Source organism: Oncorhynchus clarkii, chromosome 10 (assembly GCF_045791955.1).
Source record: "Oncorhynchus clarkii lewisi isolate Uvic-CL-2024 chromosome 10, UVic_Ocla_1.0, whole genome shotgun sequence".
NCBI classification, from domain to species: domain Eukaryota; kingdom Metazoa; phylum Chordata; class Actinopteri; order Salmoniformes; family Salmonidae; genus Oncorhynchus; species Oncorhynchus clarkii.
Genome location: NC_092156.1, coordinates 31,745,989 through 31,764,582, shown reverse-complemented (window position 1 = coordinate 31,764,582; position 18,594 = coordinate 31,745,989). Strand labels below are relative to the sequence as shown.

The 18,594-nt window shown below is 41.6% G+C and overlaps 2 protein-coding genes across 4 annotated transcripts in view; both read left to right on the top strand.

The window, feature by feature from the left end:
• The first annotated feature begins 5,715 nt into the window (after positions 1-5,715).
• Positions 5,716-8,603, top strand: LOC139418265 (protein BTG3-like). Of its 2 annotated transcripts, none has more exons than XM_071167591.1 (5): positions 5,716-5,788; positions 6,459-6,665; positions 6,836-6,973; positions 7,201-7,390; positions 7,493-8,603. In XM_071167591.1, exons 2-5 carry the CDS (start codon positions 6,493-6,495, stop codon positions 7,706-7,708), a joined length of 717 nt encoding a protein of 238 aa, XP_071023692.1. In that variant the 5' UTR covers positions 5,716-5,788; positions 6,459-6,492; the 3' UTR covers positions 7,709-8,603. The 2 variants fall into 2 exon arrangements, with proteins under 2 accessions (XP_071023692.1, XP_071023693.1); XM_071167592.1 differs by lacking the exon at positions 5,716-5,788 and adding an exon at positions 6,155-6,275 and having other exon boundaries at positions 7,493-8,361.
• Positions 8,604-9,114: 511 nt separating this feature from the next.
• Positions 9,115-18,594, top strand: part of LOC139418264 (coxsackievirus and adenovirus receptor homolog) — a 111,712-nt gene continuing 102,232 nt past the window's right edge. Inside the window, exon 1 of one of the 2 annotated variants that reach the window (XR_011635292.1) lies at positions 9,115-9,352. Coding sequence is in view for 1 of the 2 variants with exons in the window: in XM_071167590.1 (XP_071023691.1) it covers positions 9,301-9,352 (52 nt within the window). In the remaining variant the exon portion in view is untranslated. The remainder of the gene's footprint in view (positions 9,353-18,594) is intronic. The other variant, XM_071167590.1, reaches the window with a different exon arrangement.

Genomic DNA, 18,594 nt, shown 5'->3' with positions numbered 1-18,594 from the left:
CCCCATTTAACCTGACAGAGCTTGAGAGTATCTGAAGAAAAGAATGAGAGAAACTCCCCAAATACAGTTGTGCCAAGCTTGTAGCGTCATACCCAAGAAGACTTTCCGCTGTAATCGCTGCAAAGGTGCTTCAAGAAAGTACTGAGAAAAAGGTCTGAATACTTAAGTAAATTATATTTCAGTTTAAATTTTAATCATTAGAAAAATCCGAAGTCCTGTCTTTGCTTTGTCATTGTGGGGTATTGTGTGTAAATTGATGAGAGAAAAAAAGTGATCTATTTTAAAATGAGGCTGTAACCTAACAAAATGTGGAAAAAGTCAAGGGGTCCCAATACTTTCTGAAGGCACTGTATATAAACCCTGAATTGCTGATGCTATGTATTGGCCAATGAGGGGCTTCAAAGCCACTGGTGGGCCATATTGGCACTCCCCAGAAGACGCAGTCCTCCATAGGAATGTTTCAAGGACAAAATGACATTCTTTGTTGTTGTATTGGGGACAGTAACAGTACATTATACTTTAAGGAAAATGTTTTATTTGTAAACTCCCTTTTTCAGGACCCTGTCTTTCAACGATAATTTGTAAAAATCCAAATAACTTCACAGATCTTCAATGTAAATGGTTTAAACACTGTTTCCCATGCTTGTTCAATGAACCATAAACAATTAATGAACATGCACCTGTGGAACGGTTATTAGGACACTAAAAGTTTACAGACAGTAGGCAATTAAGGTCACAGTTAGGACACTAAAGAGGCCTTTCTACTGGCTCTGAAAAACACCAAAAGAAAGATGCCCAGGGTCCCTTCTCATCTGCGTGAACGTGCTTTAGGCATGCTGCAAGGAGGCATGAGGACCGCAGATATGGCAATAAATTGCAATGTCCGTACTATGAGACACCTAAGACAGCACTACAGGGAGACGGGATGCACAGCTGATCGTCCTCACAGTGGCAGACCATGTGTAACAACAACTGCACAGGATCGGTACATCCGAACATCACACCTGCGGGACAGGTACAGGATTGCAACAACAACTGCCCGAGTTACACCAGGAATGCACAATCCCTCCATCAGTGCTTAGACTGTCTGCAATAGGCTGAGAGAGGCTGGACTGAGGGCTTGTAGGCCTATTGTAAGACAGGTCTTCACCAGACATAACCGGCAACAACGTTGCCTATGGGCACAAACACACTGGACCAGACAGGACTGGCAAAAAGTGCTCTTCACTGACGAGTCGTGGTTCTGTCTCATCAGGGGGGATGGTCGGATTCTCGTTTATCGTCGAAGGAAAGAGCGTTACACTGAGACCTGTACTCTGGAGCAGGATTGATTTGGAGGTGGAGGGTCTGTCATGGTCTGGGGTAGTGTGTCACAGCATCATCGGACTGAACTTGTCATTGCAGGCAATCTCAACACTGCGTTACAGGGAAGACATCCTCCTCCCTCATGTGGAACCCTTCCTGCAGGCTCATCTTCACATGACCCTCCAGCAAGACAATGCCACCAGCCATACTGCTCGTTCTGTGCGTGATTTCCTGCAACACAGGTAAGTGTTCTGCCATGGCCAGCGAAGAGCCCAGATCTCAATCCCATTGAGCACGTCTGGGACCTGTTGGATCGGAGGGTGAGGGCTAGGGCCATTCCCCCCAGAAATTTCTGGGAACTTGCAGGTGGGTAACATCTCACAGCAACAACTGGCAAATCTGGTGCAGTCCATGAGGAGGAGATGCACTGCAGTACTTACTGCAGCTGGTGGCCACACCAGATACTGACTGTTAGTTTTGATTTTGACGACCCCCCCCCAGGGACACATTATTCAATTTCTGTTAGTCACATGTCTGTGGAACTTGCTCAGTTTGTCAGTTGTTGAATCATATGTTCATACAAATATTTACACATGTTAAGTTTGCTGAAAATAAGCGCAGTTGACAGAGGACGTTTCTTTTTTTGTTTAGTTTATGGTTAGCTCACAAAATTATGCATTAAGGTGTCTGTAAAGGAGTGAATGTGGGTAAACAAATGTGGACAAATGCATTGACAGCTTCCAAAATATTTTTTACAATGCTGGGGGAGTGCCAAGATGGTGTGGTGGCTTCAAAACAACACCCCCAAAATGTAATCTAGTGTATATATAAATGATTTGATTCTACCACTCTAATTTGATACATACCTGCCAGTGATTTAGATGGAGGTTGATCACCGCCCTGTGGAGAAAGATTGCAACTGTGTTTTGGGTCACAGTGCTCTCTCTCCCTTACTCTTTTTTTTTGTTTCTGCATTAGCACAGTATACACATGATCACAATTCTAGTTCCAAGACCGCGGCAATTTGAAACATGATTTTTATGCACATCGAACCAGGCCGCGCGCCGTAGTTAAAAAGTTGGTGCTCAGACTTCACATCTGAAGTGTTTGTCAAAATGGAACTTGTCTAAAGTGTAATACTTGTTTTGTGTCACCCTGCTGTTTACTTTTTGGGGCGTATTTTGTTGTGTGATATTTCTATATTGTTTTGTACATTGTTCGTGATGCCCTCTTATTTTCACACAAACGTTATGTACGGACCAAAAAGGAACATGGTCACTGTGGTAGAACTTTTAATTTGATTGTCGATTTTCTGCATTTATTGAAAGTCCCATCAGTGGCCTAATTTCAGTGTGTCCATGTAAACAAGATTGATTAGGTTAATCTTTGTTGCAAAGCATGTACACGTTTTAAACTATTATATTAATCTGACTATCCACATAATCGTATTACTGTGTGCGTGTAACCATGCTCAATGAGCCAGATGTTTCACCGGATGTAAATCTGAAGCTTCCAGTTGGAATTTCCACTCACCACCAAATGGCCTAGTGGACAGCAGTCGGAGAAGACCGAGCGAGATGGATTTTGGCCATAGTATGGTGCGCTCGTAAATGTAATGCGTCTATCTACTACAATTTCAGTACACTCTCTTATGAGTGTGCCGGAGCGCAGTATAACTGATGAATTTACTAACGCACAACACCCCGTTGAATATTACGGGTGTCAGTAAAGGTGCGAAAAAACGTAATTAAATTGTTGGTGCTTAACTGCCGTTGAGGTCAAAACGCTCGAATCAACCCTATTCCCCAGGCAGAGCGTTCAGTGTGCGCCCGATGTGCGAACCGCTTTGAATTTACAAACGGACAATCTGACAACGCTCTGAATTTTCTAACGCCCAGAGATCACTCCTAAAAAATAAAATAAAAAAATCACTCCTCCTTCTGCTGATTCTGTACTTCCGAATCCGACAGAGATGGCCGCCTTGCTTCGCGTTCCTAGGAAACGATGCAGTGTTTTGTTTTTGTGTTATTTCTTACATTGTTACCCCGGGAAATATTAGGTTTTATTACATACAGTCGGGAAGAACTTTAAAAAAAAAAAAACATTTCGCTACACTCGTATTAACATCTGCTAACCATGTGTATGTGACAAATACATTTGATTTGATTATTCTATGATGTCATGGCGGTCCGCAAACAAACGTTTAAATTGCATACCTACTGTGCTGGAATGTATGATCAATCATGGTGTTCCCAATTCTGTACTAACATGAAAATAAAATCCCTACTAACTTCTACCCCCCCCCTCCCCCCCCATTAAACTTGATCTACATCATGCTGAAACACTCCTCCCTTAGGATTGTTCAGCATGTCAACAACCATTAAAACAGTAACGTCTGTTAACCCCAATATCTATTTTGCCGTCTCCACAATAACCTTCAAACTGGCATTTTTGCTTTCCACAACCCGTGTCGTATTGCTAACCTTACCAATAAAAGCGTCCTTTGATACCGCACATTCATGCGCACAAGATTTTTGAACAGGCATTAAAACCATGCCAGGACCATCAGAAGCACGAGTCCTGACAGTAGGTCCACTTACTACAGTTACATCCACGTAAGCTCCATCAGTCCGCACTGTAGTTCTACCAATCTGTTTTACAGCCTCTTCATATGATACATCATGACGGATCCTATATCTCTGAGCCTCTCTCTGCACCTGGCATCGACCAAATATTGCACTGTGCTCTCCACCACAATTACAGCACTTAACCTTTACATTGCTTCCAAACTCACCGTAATCATTATCGCCTCCACACTAGGCACATCTTTCCTTTACACTGAGTTGTCAGCTACATGTCCCATTATTTGGCATTTAAAACACCACAGTGCAAATGGGACAAATTCTCTAACATTGAAACTAAGGAATCCTTTCTGTACTTTTCCCAGCAAAACTTTCTCAAACCTCAGCATCACTAATAAACTTTCACTTCTTTGACCCACTTTCCTACTGATCAACCTTTTTTGTTGTTGTTGCTTTTTCCCTTGTTGAAGCACATTTGGCAGTGATTACAGCATCAAGTCTTCTTGGGTGTGACGCTACAAGCTTGGCACACCTATATTTCAGGAATTTTTCACATTCTTCTCTGCAGATCCTCTTAAGCTCTGTCAGGTTGGATGGGGAGTGTTGCTGCACAACTATTTTCAGGTCTCTCCAGAGATGTTTAATCGGGTTTAAGTTCGGGCTCTGGCTGGGCCACTCAAGGACATTCAGAGACTTGTCCCGAAGCCACTCTTGCGTTGTCTTGGCTGTGTGCTTAGGGTTATTGTCCTGTGGGAAGGTGAACCTTCATCCCAGTCTGAGGTCCTGAGCAGGTTTTCATCAAGGAGCTCTGTACTTTGCTCGGTCTCCCAGTCCCTGCCGCTGAAAAACATCCCAACAGCATGATGCTGCCAACACGCTTCACGTAGGGATGTTATTGGCCAGGTGATGAGTAGTGCCTGGTTTCCTCCAGACGAGACGCTTTGCATTTAGGCCAGAGTTCAATCTTGGTTTCATCAGACCAGAGAATCTTGTTGCTCATGGTCTGAGAGTCTTTAGGTGTCTTTTGGCTAACTCCAAGCGGGCTGTCATGTGCCTTTTACTGAGGCGGGATTTCCGTCTGGCAACTCTACCATAAAGGCCTGATTGGTAGAGTGCTGCAGAGATGGTTGTCATTTTGGAAGGTTCTCCCATCTCCACAGAGGAACTCTGGAGATCTCTCAGAGTGACCATTGGGTTCTTGACCAAGGTCCTTCTCCCCCGATTGCTCAGTTTGGCCAGGCAGCCAGCTCTAGGAAGAGTCTTGGTGGTTCCAAACTTTTTCCATTTAAGAATTATGGTGGCCACTGTGTTCTTGGGGACCTTCAATGCTGCAGACATTTTTTGGCACCCTTCCCCAGATCTGTGCCTTGACCCAATCCTAACTGTGGGACCTTATAGTGACAGGTGTGTGCCTTTTCAAATCATGTCCAATCAATTGAATTTGGCACAGGTGGACTCCAATGTAGTTGTAGAAACATCTCAAGGATGATCAATGGAAACAGGATGCACCTGATCTCAATTTTGAGTCTCATAGCAAATGGTCTGAATACTTATGTAAAGAATGTATTTTATTTATTTATTATACATTTGCAGTGAAGGGGTCTGAATACTTTCCGAATACACTATAATTGTATGTGTGGGGTACAGAGATGATTTTTGAATGACTCATGTTAAACACTATTATTGCACAAGGAGTAAATCCATACAATTTATTATGTGACTTGTTATGCTTATTTCTACTCCTGAACTTATTTAGGCTTGCCATAACAAGGGGGTTGAATACTTATTGCCACACGGAAGTGTCGTCATCGTTTGTGGCGCTGGCAGAATACTAATGAGGTTCAAACATTCATGCGTCGAGCTGGCAACAGTTGTCCACATGTTGATGAGCAGCAAATAAGGTATATGATTGCTTTTTTGTTGTTGTAATTTTGTGAAATCGGACAACTTTTGCAATGTAGTTTACAAAGTTTGCTTCTTTAACATTATTTATAACTTGCTAGTTTTTTTAGCTAGATAATATAGCTAGCTACAATAAGGTAGTCTAGTAGCTAAATTAGCTATCACAAATCAAGTTCTTCAATCATGCTGTTTGTGAACTTTTCTCTTAGCTAGCTTCACCTGAAAAGTTGTCACCAAAAATGTCTGCAATTAATACATACATAATGCATGTCCAACTACATAATTTGTAAAGGTTTTGTTGTGCGCTAGCCAGCTATGACTCACGGGCAGTCACATGGCTAAACTGGATTTATGCGTCACAGCGCGCCTTTCTGGACGAACACCCGCCAGACTGTAATGCCCTTTGGCTTTAACAATAGTTAACCTGCTAAATTAGCTTAATGTTTACATGCAACGAGTTCTTGGCAGCCTGTTTTGTGTTGTAAGGTAGGCTTTGCTTGCTACATACTTCAAGGGCTTTGAGATTCATTGATGGATGAAACCACTCATGGGGGTAACATGTTGCTTCCTATTATAGCTAGGCTAACTTGTGTATAGGCTAAAGTTGATTGTTGTCAAATGTGGTAGCTAGCTACTAATCTGACAAAAGACACGCTCTTATATCTTTAGAATTTGGACCATCATTACAGCACATCAGTGAAACATGAAAAAAGAGATTGCAGCAGTGGTGTTGTTCCTGAAAAGACTGATCAAAAAGGTGGAAAAGTTGGACACCCAGAAAGTGGACATGTTTGTGGAGCAGTTGACTGTTGCCCTGCAGGAGAAGTTCAGGGGGCATTGGTACCCTGACAACCCCAGCAAAGGACAGGCCTTCAGGTAACTTTACTGATATGACCCCAGTCTGTTGCCTTGCTCTCACTATTTTGACATTCATACCAGTAGTTTTATGAACCTCCAGTCTAGGGCATCATGAGTAAGGTGTGTTTTTGATATGCAGTGATTTGTATGATTGGAGTTATCAATGTATTGTATACTCTACTTCGCAGGTGTATTCGGCTGAACAGGTTGCAGAAGGAGGATCCAGAGTTGCTGCGGGCCTGCCAGGAGAGTGGGGTTCAGTACAAGGACCTTGGCCTGCCCAGAGAACTCACTCTGTGGGTAGACCCTGGGGAGGTGTGCTGCAGGTCAGTCTGTCTTATTTAAAAGCATTGGATTTTTGTAACTATTGTCTGGAAGGCATTAAACCATTTACAGGAGAGTGTGCAAGTTCACACTTTGGGAGATGGGTAGACAATTGGTATGCAGCCTCAGTTGTTACATTGTTTACCAGTCAAGTAACTAAATTGTTGAAATACATTCAGTGATCGAGCATCACAAGTCTTGTTGGCTTCTTCCTTTCATTATCGCGCAGGTATGGAGAGAAGAACCATGCTTTCACGGTGGCCAGTTTCTTTGGTGATGAGACTGTGACTAAGAAGGTGACCAGTGCCGTGGAGAGGGTGACGTCTGACTACCACTCCGGTTCATCTTCAGAGGAGGATAGTGGCCTCAGGGAAACTCGTCCATCCACTACCTGTCCCCAAAATCACCACACATACCAGGTACAACCAGTAATGTAGTGTTTCCATACAGAATACCTCCTTGGTCAGCACTGACAATGGGTCAATTTAAATTATATTTCCCACATGTTTTATTGTTCATAGGTGATCTACCCAGCTGCTCCTCTGTGGTGTCAAGTGCCCAAGCAAAAGAAGATGGGGCCTGGTAAAGGATATAACGTCCCTCCACGTCCTCCTCGCTATGGCTTCAGACCTCAAGGCAGACCCACCCAGCCCTTCAGACACAAAGGCTTAGATCTGCCTGGCCAGAGAGGGGGGCTCGGATACTGGGGTGGCACTCCAGGCCTGGCTTACTGTTAGGGACCACTGTAGCAAGTGTTGACGTTAGTATTAGCCTGTTCCAGGTTCCCTGAGCTGTTGAGGGTGACCACTAGAGCAAGCAATAGTTCATGGGTGACAGGTAGCCTTGCGGTTAAGAGTGTTGGGTCAGTAACTGAAAGGTTGCTGGTTTGAATCTCCGAGCCGACTAGGTACAACATCTGTTAATGTGCCATTGAGCAAGGCACTTAACCCTTAGTGCTCCTGTAAGTCGCCCTGGAAAAGTGTCTGCTAAGTGACTGAAATGTTAGAGGGAAGGGGAAGGAAGTGGCAAACAAAGTCCACCAAGATGTTTGACCACATTTTTTTATGTATTTTTGTAGTGAGATAGTCACTGGAATTTGTTATTTTTATGGTAAGAACATTAACTCTTTACACTTGAGAGAATTTGTATTCTTGTGAGTAAAATAATTAGTTGTAATGGATAAGGAATATAGGAATTTGATGTGTATTTTATAGCTATGAAGATATATGTACCGTATTTATTTTTGATGGGTTAATTGTATGTTACCTCCTACTGTACTGTCCATCAGTTATGTTCCAATGAGAAATTGTTTTATTTATTCAGTGTATTAGTATTATGAATTGCGCTTACCACTTAAATTCTGAGACATTAAACACATTTTCTAATCCTACCTCAATGCTGTTTTGATTGGACTATTCTGTAATTGTAATACTTATTGCCTTCACACCATCAGAGGCCATATCTGGTAAATATTAAATAACTTAATATTTGAACAACCTGTAGGCCTACAGTACACACAATCAAAATAAGCATGTAGGTATATGGATGACACCTGTTCAATTCAGTCTTTCTGATGCTGTTCAAAAGCATGTTTGCAATGTCATAGGCTACGTTTTAAAGCTTTTCCAAACATTCTTATAGCTTGTCTGGTTTACAGTATTTCAAATGGTTGAACAGTAAAATGACAATTTAACTATTGGGAAGCTGTGTTCATTGTTGTATTGCTGGCTTCACGTGCTCGGGCGAAATATTGTAGGAAACTGGGACGAGGTAAGTCCAACATGATTGTGTTCAAGCCGTTGGAAATCAAATTACTATTCAACCAATACGATTTTAGCGAGCTTGAAAAGCTTGCTGACATTGCTAATAAAGTTAGCTGGCTTATTAAACATTCACAATATGGTCAGACTAGCTACATTATCCATATTGATAAGGTTGTAATTGTCAAAAGCGGATTCATTTTGGGGTAAAAGGTCTGGTGAAACGTCGCAACTCGGCTAACATTTTCTCCGAGTAGTTTCCCTCCTGTAATTCAGATTTGGGTCATTCAAGTGCCATTTCCCACTGGGAACTAGGAGTTTCCGGCAGCACTTGAACGCGGCATAATAGCCTAATACGGTAGGGGGCGTGAAAGTATCTTGGTACACTCGACTTTGTTACCCTCCGGAAATCACGTGTCTAGACTCCTGCTCTCCTATGCACCTGCTGAGGCGAAAAAGGATCGGAGAGTTTTGATGCTTCGGGAGAGTGGTCTGTCTGTCAGGAGCGCCGCAGAAGTTATTTTTTCAACCGAGTTTTAAAAGAAAAGTATTGGAATAGACAGAAAGGAATGGATTTCTCGATATCCCACCTCTGCTCTGTATTGATTATTCTCATTGCAGGTAAGTTTTGCTTCCACCGGGTACTTTTTTTTTTAATCCGCAATTTTCAAAAGAGCGATCGAAAATGGAGTGGTGAGTATGCAACGTTACACAGGTCGTCTCACTCCTTGCGCTGGCGAGCAACATGCTAAAAAGTAAACTTTTAGATGTTTGCGACTAAAATAACGATCTGGTAGGCTGCTCTATGGAATTACATGTGACGTAACTATACTTCAGATTATACTCACTTGGTTACTCCTGTTTTCACTGAAAGAATATTGAAAATAGCTTTTTAACATAGTTTTGCTAGCTAGCGTTAGCTGAGAATTCCAAATTGCATCACTGGTCAAAATGTGTGATCACCCCAAATTCCATGCAGGAATTCTGAAATTCCATACTAGAGCCTATTATTCTTCAATTGACTGGAAATTATTTTTACTTCAAGAATGTAATTTTTCGAACACATGGTTTATTTTATTTTATGGTTATTTCATGTGCCTGAGCTAGCTGTTACGTCGTGGGAGAAATTGGTTCATTCGGCAACGCATTTTTGAACGCTACCTATCAAGCGATGTTTTTGTTTTGCATTAGTTAGTGCATAACGTTAGTTAACACACAATAACCTGATCTGCCTTAGAACCTGTAAAGGGCTTCTTCAAAGTGCTGCAGTTTCTGTCAGCCATCTGCCAATACCATGTAAACTTTATCCCCCTCCCGCGCCAAGGGTGTGCTTTTTACACCCAGAGAGAAATTAATTACATATTAGCTGTTTATCGACCAGATTTATGTCCATGAAATATGTTAATGTTACTGTGAGTGTGTCATTTCAGCCATTAGGCCTATATTTAGTGTAGCCCGTTTTAATATTTCCTTTAGCCTTATAGATATAGAACAGAGCCTAATTAGCTTTGATTCACAATCCCCCCCCAAAAAAGTAATCTGCCGAGCAACACCATGTTCAAATGTCCTGCTCTAGTTAATAAATAGTAGTGAACAAAGATTGGGGCTAGAGATATGTAGATTTGGTATGGTAGACACTGTGGTATCATGCAGCTTGAACTCTCTGGGACCTGTTGAAATGGGTATTGGCTCTCATGACATCTAGTTTGGATGGAAATTACCCTCGTTATCAGCAGGTCAGGCGATGCAGATGGGTTATCATTGATTACCTATAAAATAAAAATACATGTTTTTCATCTGGGATGCCCATTATACAGATTGTATTATTGCCGGTGGGTAGCTCAGTGCTGGAGGGTCATTTAGCACTCTTATTATTTGTGTCCTTGTTGCTGTCCTGGAATTTACACTGAAATCAGCCCTTTCCTCCTCCTCTCACCACATAAATGAAACCATGGTACTGTAGGTCAGTTGGTTCTCAAACCTTTTGATCCATAACCCCCAAAAAGAAGTGGTTCAAAGCTTTTGACCTCGCACACAATCCCTGAACAAATGTAGCCTGCCATTGATGCATTTTTTAAAGCAAGATACAGAAATGAACTGTTTTATCCCTGCATTTTGAGTTTAGTCATTCATGTTAGCAGTCAATATCATCTAGGGATATCATGTCACTTCTCTGGAGTCCACAGAAAGCAGGATCATACGGCCTACCTGTATTTTTTTTATTTTACCTTTATTTAACTAGGCAAGTCAGTTAAGAACAAATTCTTATTTTCAATGACGGCCTAGGAACAGTGGGTTAACTGCCTGTTCAAGGGCAGAACGACAGATTTGTACCTTGTCAGCTCGGGGGTTTGAACTTGCAACTTGCAACAGCGTTGGTTACTAGTCCAACGCTCTAACCACTAGGCTACCCTGCCGCCCCGTATGCAGCGGTTGGATGGAAAGCATGATCTGTCTAACCTTTTTCTTGCTCACAAATATCGTAATTACGTTGTCAGAATGTTTAATCTTCATCCCATAAGTATGGAAGGCATTACGATGTTACAGCTATCTTTAGACATAGCCAGTAGGCCTATATACTGGGGGATATAATTGACCCACCCAAACTAGACCTATCTGAAATATGAAAATGATCAATGAAGTCGCCAGGTAGCCTATTCTTCTGGCAAAGACGCGTCCATAGCAGATTGCTAAACTGTATTCTACATCTTCCATGGGGTTTAACGGCAGTTGGCATCCAATGTTAATGGTGCATTACCGCCAGCAGCTGGACGGAGTATTGAATAAGAAACTAAAAAAATATTGCTCTGACCGCGAAGAGCCACGGGCAGAGCAATGTCATTCCTCTCCACTGGTTATAGATAAAAGCCCTGCAATAATGAAGTGCTTTGTTTACACAGACAGGCACATCTCTTTCTGCTGTGTTAAAGGTTTGGTTAGGGGTGTTATACTAGCCCAACAATGTGGTTTTTGTTCATGCTGTACATTGTTGTACATTAGTGGAGAGGCTCATCACTATTATAATGGCTTCATGAGCTCATCATTTGGGGCACTGTCCCACTTCATCAGAGTAGACAAGCATGGCATTTTTACCAGACTTATCATGGCATTCATCTGACATGGCACAATGATGCATAGGCAGCCTCTTCACAATTGGGATTCAATGCAACTTTGGGCATTTCTTTAAATGAAGTATGCCTAGTCTAGCCTATAAATTAGGCTTAATGAAGATTATATTATTGTATAAGGCCTACATAAGTGCTTCACAAATAATTTGCAAGAATATAAAGTAAAGGGTGTCGAGGGTTATAGTTGGATTTCTGAGATGTAACAGTTTTCATATAGGCTATCTTTGCCAACTGAAACAAATGAACTTTTACAGGGAGCTCAACGTCAAAGGTGATTCTCCTCTTTCCGAGGCTTGTGTCAAGGCTGTCTAGGCTGTGTCTAAGGCGCTTTCTGTCCTGGCGGTCCTGGCTACAATAAGCAGATGCCAGTAAACATCCTCCAGCCAGTCAGCACTTGACTGTGTTGGTTTAAGTTGTGGGGCCTGGCCAGTTATTTTCACAGAAACCTGATGAGCTCTCCTGTAGAGCTGGCTGTGGACTGGTCAGTGCTGAGTGAAGCTGGGGACCTAGGGTAAGGTAAACACAGAGAGACTAAGGGTGCAGCAGACCTTGGATGTTGTTACCTGATAAGCATGCTGCACTCCACTGTGCCAGCTGGAAGCTTGTTGCTAGGATACCTTGTGAAAACAAGCAAGTAGATCCTGGGAGTGTGATTGGGTTTGGGTCTCATTCAAATGAAGCCTTTCTCTATTGTATTGGTGGGTCTGAAAGAACTCCTTTGAGTCAATCTCATAAACTAAATTCTTTCACAAATGTTTTTATTTGTTCACATAAGCAATAATACATTAGAGGCCATGTGAAATCTTTATCATGACTGTGACGTGGTATAATAAAAATGTCATAACACATGGACTCAAGTGTATTATTGCTTTTTATACTGCGAGTTACCAGCATTAAAAAGCTAAATTATTCCCAAACAATCAATTTTTCAACAAACCGTGATGCTACATTCACTAACACTGGTTGTCAAGTGCAATTTTAGGTGTTCTCTGGTCATTAGTTCTATTCATTTTGACTGTCAGGTAAAGCAAAACTACTACTGGTTGATAGTTCCATAACTTTGCAGGTTGCTGTGGCAAACAAAAATAGTCCCCCCCCTGCTAGCTAGCCTACTACTCAGCTCACACAATCACTTCAGATTGAAGCTGGAAAGATGGCAAACTAGCTGCATTTCTTTGCATATATCCTTAACAATTATGCTGATTTTATCATTTCGACTGACTGAGAAAAGCCTTACGTCTGTCTCTTCCCAACTCCCAACATGTTCTTTATTATGGGACACAGTGGAGATCAAATTTTAATATTGCAACATTGTTTGTAAATGTCAGATGTCTATATGCTTTTTACAGTGGTGCTCATGTTTGTAAGTTTCATGGCTTGGCAGTTGATCTGTAAAAGTAGTGCGTTGCTAGGTAACGATGTAAACTATGGCACTTTTTATGAACCTGGCCATGTGTATGTTGTCGTATATAATGGGCGCGATAGACTCTAACAATGGGAATTCCAAACCACCCGTTGTATAATTAAGCAATATGGCCCGGAGGAGGTGTGGTATATAGCCAATATGGAGTGCCTGCATACAGCCTTTAGCCATGGTATATTGGTCATATACCACAGAACCCAGAGGTGTCTTATTGCTATTATAAACGGATTATAAACGGGTTACCAACGTAATTAGAACAGTAAAAATCTTTGTTTAGTCATACCCACAGCTTTCAGCCAATCAGCATTCAGGGCTCGCACCACCTGGTTTATAAATGGTCTTCGGCTATTGTTCGCTGATCACGGCCAGGGTGAGGTTCTTTTGTCCTGTCTTTTGACTCAAACAAGAATATCATATTGTAGTATCTCAAAGTAGAGTGGAGTTTCAGGCAGCCAGTCAGCCTAGTTTTCTGTTACCCTGTTTGAAATAAATCAATATTTATTATGCTCAGGTGATAATCCATATTGCACTAGAACATATCAGTTTATTTCTATATTTCACTGTTTGGAAAGTCTGCCCTTTATCTAGAAACGGACACAAAGCAAGAGCGATAAGAGAAGGCATCATGAACTGTTCAACCTGAGCTATTGTCATGCATGGGCCCAATGTAGACGGGCAGTGTTGGCTTGAGGTCATCATTTCAAATTCAGTTCTCGTGACATGGCTGCAACAGTTGCATCCCTCCTCTCATTCTGGCAGCAGCGAGCTTCACCTCCAACCCAACATCCGCCCGCTCGGCCCCACTCACTCACTTACTCACTCTGCCCGAGGCCCCGTTTCGTCCTTGGAATATAAAGCAAGAACATGTAGAATTGGATTACACTCCGGGGACGATGCTGCTGTGTCCTTCACAATCTCATGATGAGGACGACAGCCCATGAATATTCAGAGACCCAAGCGGACCTTAAATATTTTAACATGCTGGAGTCGTACAGGCCCTGCGTCGAGTGAAGCCTTGTTCCCTCGTCTGCCCGGGAGTGCGAAACGACGCTGATCCCTAACCCGAAACACACTCGCTAACCCCCTCCCTTTTTAAAAATGTCATCCTTTCATTTTCGGTTTGGAGAGCGAGTGGACCATTAAGTCGTCCCGATTGCATTCCATTACGGCCAGTGATCATGATTAATAGTAGCTCTTGTTTTCAAGCCTCATTTACAAGCTGGCGGGGATGCCACTGTATTCAGAGTTAATTCCTTATTCACAAGTTTTATTTGACTAGGCAAGTCAGTTAAGAACAGTTTCTTATTTACAATGACGGCCTACCCCGGCCAAACCTTAAACCGGACGATGCTGGGATAATTTTGCGCTGCCCTATGGGACTCCCAATCACGGCTGGTTGTGATACAGCTTGGAATCGAACCAGGATCTGTAGTGCCGCCTCTAACACTGAGATGCAGTGCCAAAGCACTAGCCTACACAGGGAGGAGCTATTAGTAACCCTTCAATGCTGAAAGGGGGCCTGAGTTAAAACGTTTCTGAATCCCTGGGCTAGCCCATCAATGTTTTAATGAGGGAATAAAGTGAATTGTGACTGGTAAAGATATGTTAGGTAGGATTGGTGCAGGGTTGTGTTCATTAGGAACCTGGGCTTTTCCAATACGTAATGTAATTTTTAATTTTACTCGTTGTACAACGTATGTTGCTTGCTTAATGATTACAATGCAGATGTGCCATAAAATATTGGTGGATGTGCACTATTGAATGGAATTTTCCCTGTGTTTGTGTGGTGTGTTTTAACCTTTCAATAACAAAAAAAAGGTTACGGTGTTGCTGATTCTCACATCAGTCATCAGGCCGAAGGTCTGTTAAGATGATGAACACCCCACCACATCCATCACTGGGTCACTTGATGATCACATACGCACAGCCCTGCAACGCCCTCCATCCCGAAATAAGGAATAATGGTCCCTGATGGATAAATGGCTAACTGTGACGGAAATATCATTTTTCAAATTCACCTGTTTGATCGCTCAACTGCCCTGCTCCTGTAGAAGAATTACTAGGCTAAAGGACCCAAGGAGTGTTTATCATGCATGGTATGAGGGATTTATTTGCCAAATTTGGGCCATCTTTTGTTATCCACTTCTCTTATTAAATAAAATAAAAAATGAGAAAATGAACTTTCAGAAGCTTAAGGTCAAGTGTGCCAGAGGTCGCGTTAGAGTTAAGAAATCTGCATTTTCAAAACGCGGGCCATCCAAAAATTTGCGTTGTAAACCATTCCACCTGCGTTTGATATTGAAAGTCAAGGTCCGCAGCTAGTTTTTCTTCACAGAAAATACATTAGTGCAAAACAGTCGGTAGGAAATAGCTTCATTTTCATCCGAAATGCAACACTATTTGGCAAGCAGCCACACAAGGAAATGTGCTTACAATGAAAAAGCAAGGTCTTTTTTGCAAAAAAAGGGGGGTTTGGATCACATTACTGGCTGTAAGCGAACGAGTGATGCACGTTTGTAGCAATACTGGCTGTATCTAAGGCTCAGCCAATCGTTCACATAACAGAATGCAGCAGGCGACTGAAGAGGGAGGAGACAACCTATTTGCAGCATTAGCGCATGCTCTGGAAAGACAGCAGAGAGTAGAAAGGCTGTTTGCCAGTTACAGCAGCGCATCCCCTGAACAATAACAGAGGTCGGTGAGAAGCCTGACCACGGAGACGGGGGTGAGAAGGTGACGAAAGCGTACTTCAATGAGCTGTAACCGAAAAACAACTGGCATTTGGAAAGTTTGAGGTGAGGGAGAAAGTGTGGTGGAACAAGTAACGTTATTGTTAGTGTTAAGTATCTTGCTAGCTGGATCGAATTCGCCGTTAGCTAGCCAGATAAATGTTGAGCAACAATTAGCAAACTTAACTGATCAAACAATTGAGTTTATGGTGTGAAAATTAGCTGGCTAATGAAGGCAGACGGCTAACTTTAGCTAGCTAACGGTACAACATCAGATGAGCTAACGTTAGCAATCTAACCAATTAGCTATAGTATTAATTTGTATAACGTTACGACTCCTTGCTGTTCCGCAAATTATAATGCTTTAGTTGCTGCTTACTGGACCCTGGCAATCGGTGTGAAATGTTGACCAGTTAACTAATGTTTTCCCTCTACAATATGTGGTTCATTTTCAGAATTAAAGAATTAGGTGAAAATGAGGTGTTGCTTGTGAAACAAGTGGATTCAGGGATCAAATGTAGCTGGAGCTGGGCCTGGCTTAAACTGAAGGCCACAGAGTTGAAAGCAACACCACACACTTCCCATCTTTCTCACTTTTTCAATAGAGTGGATGAATGTTATTTTTGCACACATGTAGCCTTGTGCACATGATCAATGTCTACTATAGTGGCCACTATAATAGAGCAAAAATAGAATGCCTGTTTCATTCTATTTCTACTTTAAGATGTTTTTTTCCCCAAGTGCAGTGTGTGTGTGTGTGGTCACAAGTGTTCTATTATAAAGGCTGTCATGGCTAACTGCAATATTTGTGTATTGTTTTTTCTAAATGCGTGAGTCATTTGCAGTTTAGTCTAGGCAATAAATAATTGGATTGCTTTTTTTTTTTTACATCTTTTAGCTGTGAATTAGGTTCACATTAACCACTTTGTATTTTACACACAGACTGATCATGTAGATCATATTATTTTGTTTAATTAGTTAACCTACATTTCCTCCTAGCAGGGATTTTTTTTCTTCATGTTTCTGTGCAACAAAAAAAAGTGTCACCTTTTTGGGTCCTCACCAGTTTGCATCCCTGTACATGACCTAATGTTATGCTTGAAATTAATCTTGCATTTTACTAGAGAAAATTAGGCTACACCAAGACAATCACTGGAGGAAATTAACTACACATTAGTCTGATGCCGAGCAGAAATGACAAAAAAATAGCATTTTAAATCTGCGTTTACAAAACACAACACATATTATATATATATTTTTTCTGCGTTAACGCTACTCCTGGTGTGCAGGTCTCTAAAAACCTTAAGTCTGCCTCTTTTTTTTCTTTCTCACAAATGAGTCCTAAGCAATGGATCTGAAACTTAAAGATGCACCATGCAGAAATCGCTCCCGGATTATCTGTTTGCTAAAATTCGAATAGTTCGCATAATTTAAATTTGTAACACAACAAGCAACTATACTGTAATGAATGATTGTACCATCTACACCGCTGTGAAATATGTTTTCCATAACCAAAAATATTGTATTTTCAGTTGTTTGAAGTTGGTGTACAAAAGTAAAAGATGCAAGAATGAAATTTAAGAATGAGAAGTAGTGATGCACCGTTATGAAATTTTTGGCCGATACCAATATCCTATATTTTCCTTGCCAACAACTGACAACGATAAACCGATATTTACAATTTTAGCGGCCTTTTAAGTGTTCTAGTATAGTTAACACACACACATGGACGCAGGCGTCTAAGGCACTGCATCTCAGTGCAAGAGGTGTCACTACAGTCCCGGTTTGAATCCAGGCCCTATCACATCCGGCTGTGATTGGGAGTATCATAGGGCGGCGCACAATTGGCCCAGTGTCGTCTGGCCATCATTATAAATAAGAATTTGTTCTTAACTGACTTGCCCAGTTAAATAAAGTTTACGCACACCACACTGACCAAAAAGTTATTTTGTTGGAATTTATGTATGTCCCCCTTACCAGTAAAATATAATCTAAAGCTATTTCTTACACTTACTTGCTGTTCTGTTTCGTTGTTCATTTGTTCAGTCGTTTCATTCTCATCCAGGATTTCTATGGAACGCCGTTTGGGTCTTTGCGTGTCAAAGATGCATGTCAAATAACACATCTGTTTCAGTTACTATAGTTAGCTAGGTGTCATCTAAAATAACCCTAATTTATAAAACGGTTCTTATTTGACTAATGGTGGGGTGACCCATCTATGTGAAGCTAGCACAATAAGGATTAACCACAATAGTGGACTGCACAATTCTGTTTGTATTCATTTGCATCACTGTCAATGACAGACTTTTATCTTGAAGGCAAACGGCAAATTCCACTATTGTGCCTAATCCTTATTGTGCCTAGCTTCACAACACAACCCGCTTCAGTCGAGCCTCACTAGCCAGATGAAACTAGCTGGCTGCACATTAGCTTTGTGCAACAGGGTTAACTTCTCTAGGGTAGGGGGCAGCATTTGGAATTTTGGATGAAAAGCGTACCCAAATTAAACTGCCTTCTACTTAGTCCCAGAAGATAGGATATGCATATAATTGGTAAATTTCGATAGAAAACACAGTTAACAAA